The 21,580-nt window shown below is 44.6% G+C and overlaps 1 protein-coding gene across 1 annotated transcript in view; it reads left to right on the top strand.

The window, feature by feature from the left end:
• Positions 1–14,852: 14,852 nt before the first annotated feature.
• LOC142802928 (uncharacterized) overlaps positions 14,853–21,580 on the top strand; it is a 28,109-nt gene continuing 21,381 nt past the window's right edge. Inside the window, exons 1-3 of the mRNA XM_075888012.1 lie at positions 14,853–14,870; positions 16,164–16,448; positions 20,413–20,550. Coding sequence (XP_075744127.1) covers positions 14,853–14,870; positions 16,164–16,448; positions 20,413–20,550 — 441 coding nt within the window. The remainder of the gene's footprint in view (positions 14,871–16,163; positions 16,449–20,412; positions 20,551–21,580) is intronic.

The following is a 21,580-nucleotide window of genomic DNA, read 5'->3' as shown; positions in this document are numbered from 1 at the left end:
GGTAAATCATCCTTGACCTATGCACGTCCCAATTGTGTATTTTCATTTTTATAAAGAATTGACGTATTACTATCGTCCTTATCATCATTTGGTTATTGGCTTTCGAAACGCTGAATGTTTTTGATCACTTTACTGATTAGAAACTACTTAAGAAGCAATGGATGCAGCAAAATGTGACGTTTGGTTTGGGAATCTAAGGGTGGTGTCGGTAACCAAATTTCTTTTTGTGCTTTTTTTGCGTACCAAGCGTGATCACGTGGGGAGTGCGACTGTTTCAGAAATGTGGAAGAGCAATTTGATGGAATAAAAAAGTATTTGTCTTTACTGTCACCTACATGGCTTTTGAACGAGTGCCCACATATTCTTGAAACTTTACATACAACGATAGCTGATGAAATGTCAGCAGCAGCGGGATAGTTGAACAGTGCTTTTGGTGAAGATATACACAAGATTTGTGCAACGAGTCAAGTTAGTTGTTCAGGATAGAGAATGTCCATGAAGGCAAAGTTAAGCCTGGCGAAACAGATGTCGACCACACTGGTGGCAATACAATCTCACCATGACATTACCACCAGTGTGGCTAATACCATGTCGATTGGGAATAGCAGCGACTAGTCTTCTAGTTGAATAGTTACAGTCAGGCGTTTTGAAGCGTACATTCTATCATTCTTGCTTTAAAGGGATGGTGCCACCAAATTTGCGGCATGTGTGTTCTTTGCTGTAAGCGTTTCCTTCAGCTCCAGGAAGCATGATACACACACCAAATTCGTGCATTTTCGCTAAATAATTTAATATTGTTCTACCTATGTGGGCCATTTTCAGTTTCGGTTTCGTGGTTCCGAATTGGGCAGTGAAGTCGGTGCGTAGGTGGCTTGGTCACGTGAGCACAGAAGGCTGTGATGAACATCGTGTTGAGTTCCGTCTGCTCTCACGCATATAAGCCGCACCAAGCGCCAGCAAAACAAATGCGCTGACAGTCGCCATGGCCAGCTGCAGTAGCATCGAGGCAGTGCCAAGGCAAAAGGCAGCAAGAAGGGAACAAAGCTTTTATTATTGCAACGTACGTGCTGGGCGTGGACAAGGAAGCCGCATGACGCTCGATGAACCGACCTTTCATAGACACCGAGATGCTGATGGAGGATGAGACAACCCCACTGTTGGACGCGCGCATCATCTCTGAACGACGCCTCAAGTGTCTTTTCGAAAGCACTCCGAGTCCTTGACGGACGCACACAGTGTCTCTGCAAAGGTCATCAGCACACTCGTAACAGCAGGCATGCTAGTTCTCTGCTTGTTCACAAAATGCGTTTCGGAAATGGCGGAGGTCATTCGCGTCACTAAAAATCTGTTGTGACGTAAAAACAGCTGCCGTTCCCGGTTCTAGTCTAAAACGTCAGTGTTGCTGCGCAAGCGATTTGCCTAGATAGCGAAAGTGAGCAGCAAGCTACAATTTTAAATGCAAATCATTTTTAGCAAACTTCGGCAACTTTCACGTTATCTATCTATCTATCTATCTATCTATCTATCTATCTATCTATCTATCTATCTATCTATCTATCTATCTATCTACCTATCTATCTATCTATCTATCTATCTATCTATCTATCTATCTATCTATTTATCTACCTATCTATCTATCTATCTATCTATCTATCTATCTTTCTATCTACCTATTCATATATCTATCTGTCTGTCAATTTATCTATATATCTATATTTCTATCTATTTATCTATTTCTCTATATATTTATCTATCTGTTTATCTATGTGCTACATATATATTTATCTTTCTATTTATCAATAAATCTATCTATTTATCCATCTATCTATCTCTCTATCTAGCCGCCTATGACTTTTAGCTCTCCTGGCCGCTTTGTTATTGGTATCAATACCAAATTGGGTATGGCTTAACATGACTGTATGATGAGCGTATTATACTAGTCATAACATGATTATCATGACATGTATGTCGTGAATGTCATGATTTATATTTCATGGTCTTGCTGCTCTTGTAACCTGTTGCAAATATGGCATGGTATGACATGACTGCATGGCAAACACCAGTGACAAACTCTAACGATGAAATCATGACATGCATGTCATGTAAGTCATGAGTCATGACTGCACGCCATGCTGATGTTACTCTTGCAGTCGTTTCACTAGCTTCACCTATACCAAATTCGGTGTTAAGGGACGTGAATGCATGACGAAGGTATGTGACTGATGCAAACATGATAATCATGACCTGAGTGTCAAGTAACATGACTAAATGCCACGTTCATGATGCACTCGTGTCTGTTTCGCTAGCTTCACATGTACCAAATTTTGTATTACGGGACGTGAATATATGAGGAAGGTATGTGGCTGGTGCAAACATGATAATCATGAGATGCGTTCATGTAACATGACTACATGCCATATCCATGATGCACTCGCGGCTGTTTCGCTAGCTTCACATGTACCAAATTTGGTAAAACGGGACGTGAATAGATGACGAAGGTATGTGGCTGGTGCAAAGACAATAATCATGAGATACGTGTCATGTAACAACATGACTACATGCCACACTCAAGGCGCCAACACTCTTCGACGTGACCCGGCACACGTGCGCAGCGGTGTTCGTTTCATCGATTCATGCCCGAAATGCTACGCTAGGCGCCGATCTACCTGGCATATGCACGTGCCGCGCTGCGTTGCTTTGACGCACACACGTTTGAGCGCGCCCGGCGTCCCTCCGTCACGAAGCTAGGCAGACGCGGTGCTATCTGGGTAACGTCGCCGGTGCGAAATGCAGTATGTCACATTTCGCGCCGGTTGCCGCCGGGCCTCGCCAACAGACGGTGGTCGTGCCTTGCGTCACACTAGAGAGTGCTCGCGTTTTAATAGAGTAGCGTCGCTGTGCCCAGCGTGCGCACGCGTCAACGCTACATGGGCTCGCCACTGTTTCGCTAGCTTCACTTATACCAAGTTTGGTATTACGGGACGTGAACGAGCGACGAAGGTATGTGACTGGTGCGAACATGGTAATCATCAGATGAGTGTCATGTAACAACATGACCTCAGGCCACGCTCATGATGTGCTCGCGGCCATTTCCCTACTTACCCATATACCAAATTTGGGAATACGTGACCTGAATTGACGACAAATGTAAATGACATGTCGAAACATGATAATTATGACATGCCTGTCATGTAAAACTGTACTACATGCTACGCTCATAGTACGCTCAAAGCTGTTTCGCTAGCTGCACATATACCAAATATATCAGTTGACGCGAATAGAATACGAAGGTAAGTTACACGTTCAAACCTAAAAATCATTCCATAGATGTCATGCACGCCATAACTTTCCTCCGCCGCGTACCAATTTGCTGATTTTAAAGTGACATATCAACCTTCTTCATTCGCGCTTTGCATATCATTGATTCGCCGTCTACGCGGAATGTGCCAATATTTAGAAGTGAATTAAAATATAGTTTACGCGTTTGGTTTGCCTGACTTTTCGTGTGGAGAGTCCCTGCATACAGAGGAAACCCACAACAGGCTTGGGATAGCCTCGAAATTAGGTGTCACCAGCCCTTTAAGCTTTTTATGATGTACATTTGTAGGATGACTGCCAGTTGGGTGTGTTGGTAAGAGTTCATGATGAAACAAGCGCTAAAGAAGTGTTCGTTTTATCACGCACTTCTGTACTGCCATCAGCAGCACCTCTTCAAATGACGCCATCATCCTGGCAAAATTCATTGCAAGGCAAGGAGCGCTTTCACTTTTAGAAAATGAACGCGTCCTGGCCTTGCTACGGCGGCCTTATTTGCGCGAACTTGGTAACCTGATTAGCCCCCCTACCTATAGCATTTCCCTGGCATACATGCTTTTTCTTGGATGGTGTTCGTTCAAGTCACGAGACTTATTTTCAAGCTAGGTCCTAAGATGTCTCATAAATGGGCAAGAGTGGCTATCATGCAACTACAACGGATTTATGCAAGAGCTCAAACATGCATGAAGTTTCAAAAATTGCATTCTAGAGCACGTAGCGAAAAAGAAAACGCGCGCGCAAAAAGCTCTGACCCGTAATGAGCGCTAACTTCAAAGTATAGGAAAACTTGACAAAATGAGTTCCAATATAGAGCTAATTTCTAGTCTTTCTTTCTTGAGTGCAATTATGCGTGCCTGCTTTTCGCGCTACCTGGTCAAGTATACGGGTGACTGAACAAGACACATAATCAGCGATTACAAGTTGTTTGCGTTCATTTTATGACATCACGGTGGCGTTAAGGATCAGCGAATTCTCGATTCCATTATTACGGTATTATGATGTGCATAGATGACTTCACACGAAGACGGTGCATGGTTAAAGCTGTGCCAATCCAGAAGACCGCGAAGTACCAGGTGAGTTTCAGTTATTTTGTAATACTTCTAGAAGCTCTTTAGAGCATTTGGGAGAGGGCAAGCACTGTAACCTCGCTTGAGGAAAAAAAGATGTGTTTCGACAGAGTGGGTGTGGCCATCTCATTTATGCCATCGTCATCTTTATTATCCTCTTTAAGTGAAGAACGCCAACACAGTCGTTGCGTATACCTATTTCGGATCACTACGCTCATAAGGCTCGCTGTACTGTTCTTCGCAATGGCGTTGAAGAGCTCGTTTCGCAAAACTTCTGGAAGCAGTATCAACGTCCGTGTCTGCGTCGTTAGATGTGAGCAAAAAGTCACCGCTGTCCAGGCCTTCTGCCTGGTAAGGATGTATTCTACCTCAGAGTCTCACAATTACATGAAACCACATGGGGAAAAGTATTGTATGAATGACATATATAATAAAAAGACTCTCCTTAGTTGATATAACTACTAAAACCTCCGCTAAAATGTCTTGTTGGTGAAGATGATGATGATGTTGGTGAAGATGATGATAAATCTATTCCATATTAAAAATTCGATGCGCACAGCACCTAATTACGCTATTGTGTTCGATTGATTTATAAATATGTGGGGTTTAACGTCCCAAATCCATGATATGATAATGAGAGACGCCATAGTGGAGGGCTCCCGAAATTTCGAACACCTGGGGTTTTTTAACACGCATCCCAAACTGAGCACACGCCCCTACAACATGTCCAGCTCCATCGGAAGTGCAGCCGCCGCAGCCGGACGCTATTGTGTTCCCCTGCTGAAAGGGAAGTTCAAGCGCTCGCCGATGTTTTGCCTCCAGTATTTTCATCAAGTTTTTGTCTCTCGAAAAGATGAATCGTGGACGTCGGGTGCGGGCCACAGCTCACGACAACTATACTCACACTCTAGGGTGCCTTATTTTTCTATGCTGCTGGACCAGTTAACGGCAAATACACGGCAAGCGTCATTCATGAAGGAAAACAGATCAATTGTATATGAGTCGTCCAGGATACAGACACAACTATAATGAAAGAAGCAGGAATGTCCCTCACCCTATACGAAACCTTCAGTCGACCTTTATTCTGGCAGATTCATAAGCAGCCTACCGAAATTTTTACCAGCATATTGCACCTACCCTAGACTCTGTGTATGAGCCCGTTTCTCACATATACAGAAATTGTGCTGAATCAATGATGACTTAAGGGGAGATGCGGGTCGAAAAACGCACGTTTTTTTTTCAAAATTACCGATTTTTTATTTTGCCTGTTTTGATAAGATTTGTACCTCTACTGTTATGAAAAAATAATACAGGTCGAGACCTAACTTGAAATGCTTCAAAATTGCATCTAAAGAGCACAAGGTGCCCATTAAAGGTCGAAAGTTTGACGTATTCGAGCACCTTGCCGCCGATAATGCGCCGACGCTGGCCTATGTTGATCGCATGAGTCGAAGATTCGAGCCTCAATCTTCAAGTACCAACAGTTTCTCTCGCTGATGCAGCGCAAGAAATATCAAAAAGAAGCCCTCTTCTGCGTGTTTTTCGAGCGCCACGACTGGCTTATCATGTGGTACGAATTGGGGACCGCCATTGGCTGCTGTGCGCCTGTATGTGTTGTGAAACCTACTTGCGGTGCCCATGTCTTGTCGAGCAGCGCAGCTGAACAATGCTTTCCTCGTGTATTTACCTCCGTTATGAATGCAAAAAGGCGTTGCTCGCAAGTGAAACCCGTTGTGTGGCGCACGCAAGTGAAACCCGTTGTGTAGGAATAGGCTACGAGTAGCTGGTCCGATTTGCGGCAGTTGTTGGCTTGCAAACGCCAATTCATCAAAAGTCATTCAAATCCGTCAGCCGGAAAGTTCTTGATGCGGCAATGGATGACGTCAGTGCCAATCTTGAGAAGTCGAAAGAGCTCACAGTGAAAGAACTAAGCAGGGATGACATTGTCATTATGTACAACAGTATGTGGCACAAGTATGGCTGCAAAATGGCATGACACTGGACTTAGTTTGGTATACCTATCAGTTAAAGCGCACGAAAAACAGACATGAAGAGAGGACAAGCACTTGTAGCCTTGTCCTCTCTTCATGTCTGTTTTTCGTGCGCTTTAACTGATAGTCATACCATGCATATCCAACTAGCCCAACTTTAGATTCTGTTGTACTTAGTTTGGATTTCGCAGTCCTGTCGAACTTCTTCCTAGCTTGCAGTTGGCACAAGGCTCTGCCAGATGGAGCGGAAGTTTGGCAAGCGTTTATTGGCCGTGTCTATGAGCAAAATGTCTGTGCAGAGTTGGCTTGAAAAAGCCGAGAGGGACAAATTTAAGATGCCTGCGTATTTTAGCCGCAGTGGCCACTACAAGAAAGGTTCTTCTTTTTGGTGTGCAAATGTCATCTGATTTAATGATATCTTTCATGAATGAAAACTCACGTTTAACTGTAAAACTCGTTTTTCTCCAAACACAATGTTTTCCCTTTTTTCCAAAGTACCCCTTCTTTTTCGGGCACTTATAGTGCTCCGATCTGCATGAAATTTTGCCCAAATTTTTTTCCAAAGTATTGCAAATGCAAATATCTAGCTTAAATTTCAATTTTTTATTGTATAACAAAAATGTATGTGTACCTTCACAAGTGTAGGTGAAATATGGACTTTTTATGTCCATTATTTTTCACGCGTATTACATATTTTGTATGTGATTCCTAATTTGTTAGTTGCACTCTACACATTATTTGAGGCATTATGAGCTATGAATGATAAAAAATTACAGAAGCTTAGGGATGAAAAGAGAGGGGGCAAAAGGGTTGAGGTTTTCATTTTTTAAAGTTGCAGAGCTAAATGTGTGTAACTTTCAAGAGAACTAATTATATATTTGAAATCAGCACAAAACGTTCCATAAACAGCTCAAGTTTCATTGCTCTAGGGTGATTATTAAAAAAGTGTCTTCGAGTAGCATCTCTTCTTAATTAACGAACAGAAACTTCCACCCCCAGTCCAAAGTGTCAGCAAAAAATCGCAAGTAGCGTGGCGTTGCCTACCGACCCCGTCCAACTCCAATCAATATACACTGTCTAATACAGATGTCGACACACGCACCATAGTTCACGTACTGGGACAATAAAACAGCCACCCTGTACCTTATGGTATGGAAATGGCCACACAATCCAGCTTTTGCGACTCAAGACACAACCAAACTTGGAAGGTTGAGAGCCAGCTCTGTGCAGCTGGGATCCGAAGACCGAAGGAGCCTCCCATAAACATGTGAGGACTACGGTCCGTGCCAATTAAATCCTGGACTAAGGATCCTACTCACCAAGCTAAAATATTAAACCCTTTATTCTCTATATCTCTCTTTTGGGAACATCGTAGCTAGTTTTTTTGCCGTTTGTTTTGCAAAGAACGAAAGTAGATGTCGCTGAACCAGCCGGTTTCAACAAATATGTGTGTAATCAAGCTATGCAATTTCAAAAAGAAGAGTTAGCTTACATCTTAGCAATGTCAGCCAACAGTACACTAACAGCTCAGGACTGAAATCATCAAGGGCGCACACATTAAATGTCAGGGTGGCCTAAACGTAAATTCTATGCGCTGGCGCATTGAGTCGGACTATGCAGCCGCAGCCGACATGCGCCAGCGCACCCACTGTTGTGATGACTCTTGCTGAAATCACGCATTTTTCAACGTAACTTGCTTTTCTAATCCTTTATGCTGACCCACTATCCCTTGCGTCGGGAAGAGGGCTCATGATATTTTGCTCCCGAGAGCTGCTCGTGCGTGGGAGTCCATGCTACACGGGCTTCAAAGAGAGCAGCCAACGACGCACGCGAAGGACTGTGTCTAACTACACACGGGAAGTGAATTCGTTGGGCAGGATGTAGCGGGTCTTCAAGAAACCGGCGCTAGCCCTTGTGCCAAGCACGTAAGCCTATAAACACGCCTTCATGCGTTTGTACACTTGCACTGGCGTGTTATGTTCCAATCGCGTACAATAGATGTGGACAAGTGCGAAAAGATAATAACCGACTGTGCGTTGACAACGGTCTTAAGTTTGCGTGAAGACTTTTTAAAGGTCGCCAAAGCTGCATATTCTACAAAGTGTTGCCATGGCAAAAGCTCGCTCGGCTGGCACCATTTGGTCTGACCACACAGATCACGATGACAAGTTTTTCAGGATACTTGTCAAATGGTGAGATCAACACCGCGATTGGGCGACGACAGGTGCTGCACGGTGCTTGTGCCCTGTTTATTTGTTGCGCAACAACGTTTGGGATCCATCTCCATAGTGGGTACGGGTCATTAGCAATGTCGAGGAACCCTTACTATAATTATCAGTGTAAACCTTAGTGTGAGCAGCTTCACAGTTGGTTATAAAGTACAATCACCAGATTACGATGGAGAATTTTGAACCTGACTTATAACCTACATAAAGCTGGACTCACAGCATCTCCGTTATGTCTTTTTTGCAAGGAATAAGAATCAGTAGATCATTCCTTTTTATCCTGTCAACGATAATCTTATCAAAGGAAAATATACCTGGTCTAACCAATTAAGCAACTAGGTTTAAAAATAAACGTGGAAGTAATTTTATCCTTCGGAGGGATTACATTAGGTTATAGCCACAGGGAGGTTTACTCTGCCGTGTTTGCGTACATAGTGGCAACAAAAAGATTACCTTGTTAGTCTAGTGTTATTATTGTTTATGGCTACGAGCCTACGTGAATGCCTGACTCAAAACTAACTAACTTCATGATCCTGCCGCCCGGTTCTTGGCCGATCCCTCTTTGTGGGCGAGTGCCAGCAAAGCTGAAGGCTCATCATCATCATCATCTCCTGCTGCGTGCCTTCCAGGCACGCGCTGCCACGTCGTTCTCTCAGTCGCCTGCCTGGGTTTTACAACACCACTGACGGTGAGCGCAGTACTGAATTATGAGCTTTGTCAGACTACGCCTATATTCTGAAGGAGCTATTTATACGCGAGAAGCTGTCCGCCGCTGTGGAACGGTGGCCTTGGTGCTGGGATGCGGACGCGAAGCTCGCTCGCTTAATCCAGGCCGTGGTCGTCGCATTTCGGCGGAGGCGAATTGATAGAGTCCCGTGTACTGTGCAATGTTAGTGCGCGTTAAAGAACATCTGATGGTCAAAATTTGTAGATCCCTTCACTACGCCGTTTATTATAAGCATGTCCGTTTTGGGACACAAAACCCTAGATATTATACGCGGGAGGTAGTTTAGGTGCAAATTTACGCCTAAGTTTCTCAGCGCTCTTGTTTTGGTCTGAACTTGTGTTTACATTTTTTTTGCAGACACACAGTGATGCTGCTCTGATAAAGCCAGCCGGTAAGATCGAATGCCACTGCTTTAAGTACAGAATTTTTATGAGCGGGTTCCAAATGTGTATCTGTTAGTAGGAAGTCTTTTTATAAAGAACGCTCGCAATAAGAAAATTGAGAAAGCGTGTTTGTTGCTTATGAACATCTCAGTTTCGCTTGGTCAATTTTCTGTGAATGTCATGGCCAATCTTAAACTAAGGGTAACAACAATGGAGCCTGCATGTAAGAAGTTTCGGTAGTGCGTGAAGAAGTTTTGGTACAAAGTACTGACGGTGGCTCGTTTGTTTGCATGCATTCAAGTTAAAAAAACAACATTTTTACGGTACAATCAGACTACGTGCACCATGCAATGAAGTGTAAAGTGAGGCCGTTTATGGGCAGTCAGTGTATTTATTGTGTCGTTTAGAGTGCGGTGACCTTATTTATTTGAGTACCAGATTTTTCCAAAGTTATCAGGATATGCTGCCATATTAATAGGTGGCATAGTGGGCTTCGAACTATCAAACAGCGTTATAGATCTCACATCTTCGGTATCGTTGAGAAGTAAATGCTGCTTCAGTACTCTCTGCTTCTAAACTCATTGAATGGCTTCAAGTTTTCTTTTTTCTCTTATCTACTGAATTTACAAGCCGAGCATTGTAGCCGCAGCACCACAGCGATGCACTGTGTGATTTCGTTTTGCAACTATTGTAGTGTAGTTTTACCACGCGACACTTTAAAATTTGCTATCCAGTGCTTGTACACGCCGTTAAGAATATCGCTATCTTTGTGCCTTTTCACCATAGAGTCTGCATATGCGTGAGTTAAGCGTTTCACCGCAGTAACCAGAAATTTTATTCTAGAGCCTACTGCCTTGTGTGCTCGTCGCACTGGGTCACGTAATGTCAGAGAAAGTATTGCTCGAGCCAAATTTTGCTACATATTACGCTTCCTCAATGTGCGATAACGTTAAACGCTCAGTCCAATCACTAATCAAAAGATTGTTTAAAAACGATGCTGTCGTTGCTTGCAACATAACAGCTTCAGTAACAAGAAACAAAAAGAAAACTTTGTTCTACATTCTCAACCAGAAGATGAACACTTCACGGCCAGTGCACAATGACAGTCCTTCGTTTTGGTACTTAGGCTACACCGACCAATGAAAAGTTTTACAAACTTGATGCGGTCAATTCGGCTCTATGAAACGATAACCTGGTTAACTTCTGCAGAAAATAAATTACAGAATAAACATACTACGCTATGAGTGTCGTATGTTCTCATGTTCTTAAATGACACATGTGTTAGGGTTATTATGTTTGCACCAGTCATATATTTCGTCATCCATTGACGTCTCGTAAAATACATTTGTTACATGTGAAGCAAGCAAACGGCCGTGAGTGCATCATGAAGGGCCCAATATACTCCGATGTAGCGTTGACGCGCCCGCACGCTGAGCACAGTCACGTTACGTTAGCAAAACGCGAGCACTCTATAGTCTGACGCCAGGCGCAACCAGCGTCCGTCGGCGCAGCCGGACGACAACTGGCGCGAAATGCAACAAGCTGCATTTCGCGCCGATGCATGACCCAGATAAAACTAAGTCATCTCTTTTTGTGACGGAGGGACGCCGGACGTGCTGGAACGCGCATGCGTCAATGCAACGCAGCCCGGCGCGCGCCTGCCAGTATAAGGCAGGACCGGTGCCTGGCGTGGCAACGCCAGCTTCACGCGACGAAAGGAACGCCGGCGAGCATGCGCACCACGTCACGTCAAACGTATTGGCGCCTTGACTCTGGCATGTAGTCTTGTTCTCACATGACACGCATCTCATGATTATTATGTTTGCGCCAATCACATACCTTCGTCATTCATTGGCGTCAAGTAATACCAATTTGGATTTTGTGAAGCTAGCGAACAAGTGCCTCATCAGTGTGGCAAATAGCCATGTTTTTACATGACACAGATGTTGGGATTATCATATTTGAATGTGTGATTTGCATATGTCGTCAGTTCACGTCACGTAATACCGAGTTTGATACATGAGAAGCTAGCGAAACGGCTGCGAGCGTATCTTGAGCGTAGCTTGTATTTACGTTGTTACATGACACGCATCTCATATTTATCATGTTTGCACCAGTATCATACCTTCATCATACATTCACGTCCCGTAATAAGTGAAGTATAATAAGTGTAGTGAGGTATAAGTGAAGCTAGCGAAACGGCCACCAGCGCATCATGAGCGTAGCATATAATCATTTTGTTAAATGACGCGCATCTCATAATTATTATGTTTGCACCAGTCAGGTACCTTCGTCATCCATTCACGTACCGAAATAACAAATTTGGTACATGTCACGCAAGCGAAATGGCTGAAAGCGCATGATGAATGTGGCATGTAGTCATGTTGTTACACGACACGCAAGTTGTTATTTTCATGTTAGGGTCTGTCACTTGTATTTACCATGCAATCATGACATACCATGCCAGTTTTGCAACTTGTCATGCGAACACACCACAAGAGCAGCAAGACCATTACATGTATATCATGACATTCATGAAAGACTTGTCATAGTTTTCATGTTATGACAAGTCAAATATGTTCTTCATACAGTCATGTTATGTCATACCAAGTTTGGTATTTGTACCATTATCGAAACGGCCAGGAGAGCTAAAAGTCGTAGGCCACTAGATAGATAGATAGATAGATAGATAGATAGATAGATAGATAGATAGATAGATAGATAGATAGATAGATAGATAGATAGATAGATAGATAGATAGATAGATAGATAGATAGATAGATAGATAGATAGATAGATAGATAGATAGATAGATAGATAGATAGATAGATAGATAGATAGATAGATAGATAGATAGATAGATAGATAGATAGATAGATAGATAGATAGATAGATAGATAGATAGATAGATAGATAGATAGATAGATAGATAGATAGATAGATACGCTCAAAGGTGCTGAAGTATGCTAAGAAATGCTTGGCATTTATATAGAAAAGTTCCATGTTAACTGTGAATTTGCCACTCACCATATCTATTCCTAATAAGATACCAATAAGCCACAAATGGAGTATACTGAGCATAACCCTGCACCTCACTCGCGTTTATTTCAACCTGCCAAAGCAACAGAGTGTTATCTCACCCACGATACAAACTCTTAGCTGTGTCATTCACCATAATGTTTGCTCATCTTGTACACTTTCGTTTCAGAAATATAAAAGGACTCAACTAAAACGCTCAATATGTTTTTTGCGTTACTTACAGAGAAGCTAAAGCCACCCGTGATGAAGAACAGACCACTAAGCATGCAAGACTTTGGTGATGATATGGCGGTCCCGCAGGACGAAGATGACTGGTTGAGAACGACCGTCTTCTGCTCGTTGTGCTTACTGACGCTGATGAGTTGTTGCATCGTTCTCGCCCTGTTCATACTGTACAATGAGAAATCTGAAGACGTGAGTGAGAGAATAAGGAGTACATCTACAGTGAGTGTTTTCTTTATTATATGGGTGGGTTCTTTCATTTGAACATTCCTGAAATGTATAGAACTTGACGGCCAAAGGCGATATCAGATGGTTTTGGACACCACTTAGACTTTATTGTGACTGCATTATTGCGTTTGCGTATCTTCCGAGTCTTACCTAGGAAACGGTGTCAAAGTGACCGAAATTTCTCACCGAGTTCTAAACACGCTTGCTGTGATAGGCAAACTGTAAAAAAATTGACACATGCATTTATATGAAAGGTTTTAGCACAGCGTAGAAGTGACCCCCTCCCTTTCTTTATATGTTTTTCGTACGCATAAGCGTCTTAATCTATCTTCACATGGTATTACCCAATTGCCCTATATGGTGTTATACTGGTAATACTAGCATTCGCTAATTGATTCATGTTCAGCGGGATATCTACAAACTGGTAAAGATTTTTAAAATAAAATTACCAAAGTTTGTTTTCACTGTAGGGCGCGCCTTAACAGAAAAAAAAACAAGAGCATTCGACCTTAACGATGCACGAATTTTGTATTGTGTAAGAGACACAGGTTATTTACCTGAACTCAAGTCACCTATTGAGTTCATGTAGATCATCTATTCAAATAGCCTTGTTTGTGGGCAAACGTCGCTGCCTCGCCGCGGTGGTCTAGTGGCTGAGGTACTTGGCTGTTGACCCTCAGGTCGTAGGATCGAATCCCAGCTGCAGGGGCTGCATTTCCGATGGAGGCAGCAATGTTGTAGGCCCGCGTGCTCAGATTTGAGGGCACGGTAAGGAACCCCAGGTTGTCGAAATTTCCGGAGCCCTCCACTACGACATCTCTCGTAATCATATGGTACTTTTGGGACGTTAAACCCCACATATCAATCTATAAAACTTCGCTGGAATTTCTGCCGTAAACCTGCTCCTTTAAAAAAGACAATAAGCGTATATGCATATCTCCTGTTTTTGCAATATATTCCGTGTTTTTATTTATGTACCATGTAGTTGAAAATGGTACTGATTTAGAGGATAAAGAGCTTTGATGCGGTTGAGAATGCAAGTTCATTGAAGCTCTTAACTACTGTGTCAGTGCGTTATCCGAGCGCCTATATTTTTCAGATAGCCACGCACATCATTGCTTGACTGGTTTGTCTTGGCTTGTTCGCAAACTTCCGGGCCTTATCCGAATGTCAAGTCACGGAGAGTGTAAACTTGACAAAATTGCTTCGTGCCCCTTAGAATACAATTTCGGTGTCCCATCTGTTGTATCAAAGCTTGGTCAGGCTAAAATGGCTTTTACTGTATTGACAATGCGCATGCTCTATTGATGCACCATGGCCATTTGATGACAACATAACGAGTGATGGTGGTTTCACGTGTTTTTCGGTAGCAGCAATATAAACACAGTTATGTTTTCATAACCCCTTATAAATGAGGAGAGTTTCAGTGAGCTTGATGTGTTTTGTGTGCTTGTATTTACGTACCTATCTAGCCGCCTACGTGTGGATGCTCCCCTGATAGCTTCTATTACTTGGTGTGCAGCGAAATCGGTCTAGGAGAGTGGCAGGGTTGCATGAGTATGACTGTCCTTTCATGACAAGTATAATTTGAAAATGCCATCGTGTACGTCATCAAACTTTTTCCTCGAGACACGTGGTACAGGCACCGGTATAGCATGTGCCATGGTATGCGGGTATGCGCCACAGTAGATTGGCAGGTTACATTTACCCAGGAATGGCGAGAAGAGATACTAGTGATTTAAATGCAAGAGCGTTATGAAAAAGCTAGTTTACAATAAATTAATTGCACCAGAAATAATTATAAAAAATAATATGCATATTATTATAACGCCATTATACAGTAGGGCAAAAAAACATCGCACCTTCCCGCCACAATTGCATATGATGTATAGACACGTGCAAGTTGACAGCCACTTGCCATCTCAAAACAGCATTGTGCCATCAAAGCAACTTTAATTCAGACAACTATCGGACAGTGGCAGACTATTCAAACAGCTGTCGGACAACTTTAATTTTGCTGGCATAGTACTTCTTATAAAAACGCAGTCATCTGGAAATAACTTCATGTTATATTAGGCCTGTTAAATTATAATATTTAAAAGCAAAATAAACACGACAAGGCGCAAAACAAAGAAGCCTGATGTGTGGGCCCGGAAGCTTGGTCCAGGAAAAATTCTAGTGTGCTGGGTCCTGGCTGAACAAACTGTTGACGGTGAGATAAGGAGCAGCATAATCAGACCCGCATTAGCCAGTCTCTGATTATGTTGAGGTTCTAGAAGTAGTTTAACATTTTATACACAATTGAAGGCCTTTGCAAAGGGTAATACTTCTCTATACTGGCAACAATTTGCTAAACTTCAAAAGCAGGGGAATGGAGTTTCTCTAATCTTCCAGTTGTAGCACCGTAATTTGGTAGTCGTCCTACGGTGAGAGATTATCTTGTGACTATTATTGTAGTCAACGAAAATTCATTCAGTCAGACAACGCAAGAACAATCTTTGTAACACATGAAAGTTTTCATTATTCCTCGTGGGAAAAAAATAATTCAAAATCATTCAATCACTCATTTGCTGAAACAGAAAATACAAACATGCAATGAATAAGTCTTCTTCAACGAAATTATTCTGTTAACAGCGTGTGTTTGCGGCCAGCTACTTAGCAGAGGAAATCTTGCGGGCAAGCTATTCTGTCTCTTTTGCCACACTATGACAGTAGTTAACGCACTCCCCTGTTCACCCCGAGGTCACAGCTCCTTTTCCTGTGGCGGTCGCCTTTTGATAGGTGTGAAATGTTCATGAACCGTATACAGTGTGACATCGGTGCTACCTAAAGAACACAAAATGTTCGAAATTACTGGAGCATTGCAGCCCAACATGAGTTATAGTGACATGACGGCAGATCGTTATTACTACTTATGATTATGTACCCATGACAACTGTTTCCACGTGTGTTTTGCATTTCTTCAGCACGAGGATGCAACGATCAGGTTTTTACGAGTTCCGGAGGTATCGGTGCGGGTCCAAAGCTTACCACCGTCCACAGGAGTCACCAAGACCGAGCAACCCGCTTCAAGGGCGCCTGCTATAGTACCTACACAAACGGAGGTCATCCTAGATCCCGTGTGCACAACCACCCAGTGTCACATTGAGTCACAGTGGCTCCGACCAAAGCTGGACTCTACCGTAGACCCATGCAAGGACTTTTACCGCTATGTGTGTGGCAGCTTCAGGGGAACCAACCAGTACATCGAAGTAGGTAACATCGAAAACCAAAGTAGTCCTTTCTTTCACTTTAGCGAGTTTTGTTAAAACAGCACATTTCAAACGAAAGACAAAGGTTAGACACATAGCTGCAGACTACTAGATTGCCCAAAGGAAAATGTGAAATGTCAAGAATAATACATAGACGAATAATAAATAATAAGTGAACTTCAATACAAATGGCATCTTGATTAGAAGAAAGTTCAAACGTTGCGTTTTCCATGATTCAACTCCTTTTAGAATAAAATTTCGCTCTCGTTGCATCAATCCTGCGTTACGTCGAGCGAATTCGCGGAGAGAGTCAGGTCAATAAGAGCATTCGAAGGGCATACATACCGTCGTATTCTCTGTGAGATTTCTTGTATGTAAAAATGTGTACGAGTATATAGAATAGAGAGAAAATATGTCAAGAAAATGTACGCTAGGTACGTGACCACGATGTCGAACAACCGACGTTTCACTTCATGACAACATGCCTTAGATAATTGAGCCACGATTGTAGGTGGGCTCGCCTGTGCGAAAGGCCAGCTATTTATTGACATTACCACTTCAGGTGCTTCAGCGTCACAAATGCCTGTTCACTATTTCATCACGAGGTGGGGCTAAGCGCAGACGGCATGGCTACTCGTGGTCTCGTGAGCCTTCGATTGAAAGTAATCTGCGAAGTGAAAACTGCAAAGTGTGGTTTCCAGTCCTTCTTTCACAAAGTTGTTTTCTCATTGCAGAATGCGATTTCATTCCCATACGATGATATCTTGCAGTTGAGTACGAATTCAATCAAGTGCCAGGACAAATGTTTGCGCTCGCTTGTGCTGTCCCGACCGAAAGTTGCATTCCTAAGAGGCAGGCGTGAGGGTTCTCCTTTGTTGCGACCGGGGTTCGCGGCACCGGATATCCGGGATAAAAATGTCGAGGCAGAAGGTGGTTGAACTTCGAAGAGAGGATTTATTTACATTATTTACATGGCACGGGCTGCCTGCCCGGAAGCTCTACATTGGAAGCTATACATTTAAAAAGGCTGTCTCTCGAACAAGCTCTGTGAACCACCCTAAGCAGCCCGCGAGGGCTGAATAAATAGTGTAATCTCGCCAGATCCCTACATCTGGAAATAGGTACACTTGGCACTCTACAATAAGATGTCCCGCAGCACACACGAGTGTCTTTATGCCGGTACCGCCCCAAACATACACATACACAAATACACACACCGAACACGTGTGTGGTCCCAGCGGTGCTGCCTCCTCCGGGGAATCTTGCTTGAGCGGGGTGAAACGAGTCTGTCATCTCGCCGCTCGGGCCAACCGCCCATGCTTTTTCGAATGGCAGTCGTGGTCTAGGTGCTTCGGAGGGGCATTGCCTGGACATCTTGTGCTGATTTGAGCGTCGGCGGTCCATCAGCCAGTGACGCGCAATCTGATGGTCCGACGTCCGTAATCGACGGAACATCAGCATTGTGCCTTTTACCGGAGCACGAAGACGCCACGTGTGGCATCTCTGCGTAGACCCGAAGGACAGCGGTGCTCCGTAGAGAAATTTCAGCCATGCAGCGCCCAGCACATGGAAACAGCAGGGCGTCTTGGCGCTGCTCCTTATCTCCACAAAATGAGGCGGCTGCCTTTCTTCTGTTCTGGCAGCCGCAGCAAAATGGTGGCCCGCCAAACGCTACTCCTTGTACGTCTCACGCATAAACCAAGAACGTTCGCATTGCATTCGGTCACATTGAAGGGCGTGGTGACTCTGCGATAAGTTCTCTCCTGCATGTCGGCAGCGTTCCGTGGCATGACATATTTCACAGCCACCGTAGTGGAGGAGCAGTACGGTGGCTGACCAGGTGTCGTACGTTACATTCTAAGGAAAAAGGGTGTTAAAAGGGCGAGTGGTTCGTCCTTTTTGGGACTAATGGAGATGCCACAGCCATTATTCTCTTTGAAGACTAACCGCACTAGGTTTAGCAGTTAGTCCCCAAAAACGAGCTTATGGGACTAACATTTAGCCCTCACATATACACCTTAGTGAGGAACCGTTACTCCCAAAATTCACCGCAAATGACTAACATTTAGTCCTCACACTTGCACGTTAGAGGCAACTGTTAATCCCCGCATCTGCACCTTACCGCGCTACCGTTAGTCCTCACAGCAGTTGCACCTCACCGGACGAATGGTTTATCCACTCAAATACTCCAGTCGAATGAAATATACTCCAATCGAATAAAACACGGTGCGGCACGCGGAGTGTCTGCCGCCAGTGAACTTCGAACAGGAGAGTGAGCGCACGCTTGGCTGCCGCCACGAACAGCGCCGAGCTGGTTTGGAGCTAGCGCCGAAGAAATCCATGGTAATGCGGCCCTTTTCCCCAAACTCGAACGAGTTCATCGCGAAGACGCGAGTCCGCCGTGGCGGCCAACTGATGGCGCCGAGCTGCTTGCGACCGACTGACGGGAAAGTCAACTTTAATGGCGACCAATTTTCGCTGAATTCCGGCGCTAGCGAAAGCCCTGCCAGCCCAGGCAGGTGCACTTACAGCGCGCGACGTAATAAAACCAAGCTCGTTACGAGATCCCGCGACGTGTTCTTGATGACTCTCAACACAGCGACGAAGTCTCAGCCCAATATATCGTGAGCCCGGAGCTCATAGCAGCGGCGAAGACAGGTGAGCACTCGATGAGCGAGCGTACGAGAGGCCGACGGCAATGGCGGCCAAGTTCCAGGCGGTCGTAAAGCACAGGCGAACTGCAGGCGCCCAAGCTGACCTTCGCGGTGCATTTCGTGCGTGCAATATAGAAGACGACCGAGCCCGTTTCCGGCAAGCGCAATCCGTATCGCACACTCGACAAGTAGAATACAATAAAGAGTAATCACCTACTTGCGTAATAATCCAGCGCTGATTTCTGCCCTGAGTCGGACTGAAGTAATGTATCCGATAGGCCTGCTGTCTTCCCGGCCGCCATGTTGGCCTTCCCAACTGTTGCTTTCGTGTGTTGGTCGTGACTGTCTCGAAGCCAGAGATATACAACGTGGCGTGGTGAAGTGTTAAGACCTGCTCCAGACTTCACGGGTGTGGCGAAACGTAAAAGCAGCAGCACACGCTCATCCAAGCGTACACACAAGCACCACGTCGTAATTTCTAGATTGTCGAATCCAGGCGGCCGTGGTCGAGCACTCCGAGCACGACGCAACGCGAACCGTCGCTAGCAAAATTTTTACTGGGGAAGACTGCGCCAGGGCAGGAGGACGAGTAGTGATGTTGGCAACGCTTTTGGCACTGTCCGCATTTTGGGCGTTTCATTCCTTTTGAGCGTGTTTGGAGACGAAGTGGTTTGCACGCGGCATCCTTCCCTCTGTAGTTGCTCCTCAACGGTCTATCCGTTCATCGCGGGCGCCTATTGGGCACCGTTACTCCTTTGCCGGGTAATTTTCTCTTACATGCAAACTATCTTAGGCTTTTCAACCTATCTACTCTAACCACGTGCGCAACTTGTCGCGCACATTCGTGTTGTTTACACGGTTTGTCACTGTCACCGAGTGTTTCTTTTCATGCAACTCAGACCATGTCCCAGCAAACCTGCTTACTTAGCAAGTTTGGTTATTATAATTCATATCACTTGTCGTATGCTTCTGCTCTTTTAAGAATCTTCTCTGTTGTAATCGCATTCAGTTTCATTCTTACGGCGAAACTGTCTTTTTTCTTACATACTGCATGACATCATCTTTTCGTATTTTATTGTCGATACTAAAGTTTTTTACTGCTTTAAAAGACGCAGTAGTTTGAAAAAGACCTCCACTTTGAAATATTGTGCACCGCGATTCTGCAGTGAGTTCCTAAATAGGTGCTGTAAACTACTTTTAACACATATACGGGGATGACAAGTAGCCAGGTACTAGTCTCCTCCTACGGGTTACCGAAATGATCACGAAACTCCGTAATACTGCTAACTACCTCATCTTTTCCTTCGCAGACTCAGCTTGCCATTGAAGTTAGCATCGTGGCAAGCATATACAAAACTGATATACCATCCACAAATCAAACTTCATGGCAAAAAGTGGCTGCATTGTTCAAAAGCTGCGTATCTATGCAGGCAACAAACCGGACCGAGGTACGTACTGCATGTATCCTATATTGTAAAGAATACTTTTATAGCTGTATAACTCACTTGCGGAGCACACCAGTGTCAATACCGATGAAAACTGTTCAGGAATTTAAAAAAAATCAGAACATACAAAAATAGATATACGGGCGATATACAGAATATTGCCACCCACACGTAGTGGGTCGACTGCAAGAGCGGCTCTACCATCTGGAGGAAAGGAAGAAGAATTGCGTGTCTCTTCTCGGCTCGAGAGCCAGCCACGACTGACGCATCGTCCTAGAGCTAGCTACCCGGTTGTTCAATATATCTCCCAGTACTTGTGACTCATCGTGACAAACTGGTGGAAGGTGCTGGGTAGTCTCACGGATGCTGCAGACCCCCCCAGGAAGCCGTAATACGAGTCCAGTGCCAGTCAATACTCCCGTGCATCGGACGAGCCGCCGAATCAGGGGATTGCCTCCGGAAGTCAACGATACTGCTACCACCACGTCAACAAACATGACCAGCACTTCGGTACAAACCTTGCCAACCGGCACGGGAAGCACGTCGTCGAACCGATATACGTTGGAAAGCCCACGGGCACCGACGACGTTCCATGGTACGGAGAGCGAAGACGTTGAGGACTGGTTGGCGGACTTCGAGCGCGTAGCCAACTTGAATCAGTGGGACAACGCGGCGAAACTGGGTCGTGTCTACTTCTATCTCGAAGACGGGGCTCGCACGTGGTATCAAAATCGAGAGGAGCAGCTGACGACGTGGCCAGAATTCTCTCGTAGACTTCTGCAGACATATGCCAGTGCTGACCGCCAAGAAAGAGCTGAACGAGCTATTCTTGCCCGCGTCCAGTCGCCAAACGAAACTGTGACCGCGTACGTCGAAGACATGACGCGTCTCTTCCGACGGGCAGATTCAAGAATGACGGAGGACAAGAAGTTGCGTCACTTGATGCGTGGTGTCAAGTACCAGCTTTTCGCCGGCCTCGTGCGAAGCCCTCCGAAGACGGTCGCGGAGTTCTTGTCTGAAGCCGTGACAATGG

Source organism: Rhipicephalus microplus, chromosome 3 (assembly GCF_043290135.1).
Source record: "Rhipicephalus microplus isolate Deutch F79 chromosome 3, USDA_Rmic, whole genome shotgun sequence".
In the NCBI taxonomy this organism is placed as follows: Eukaryota; Metazoa; Arthropoda; class Arachnida; order Ixodida; family Ixodidae; genus Rhipicephalus; species Rhipicephalus microplus.
Note: the sequence above shows the minus strand (reverse complement) of the source record. Positions and strands in the feature narration are given on the sequence as shown.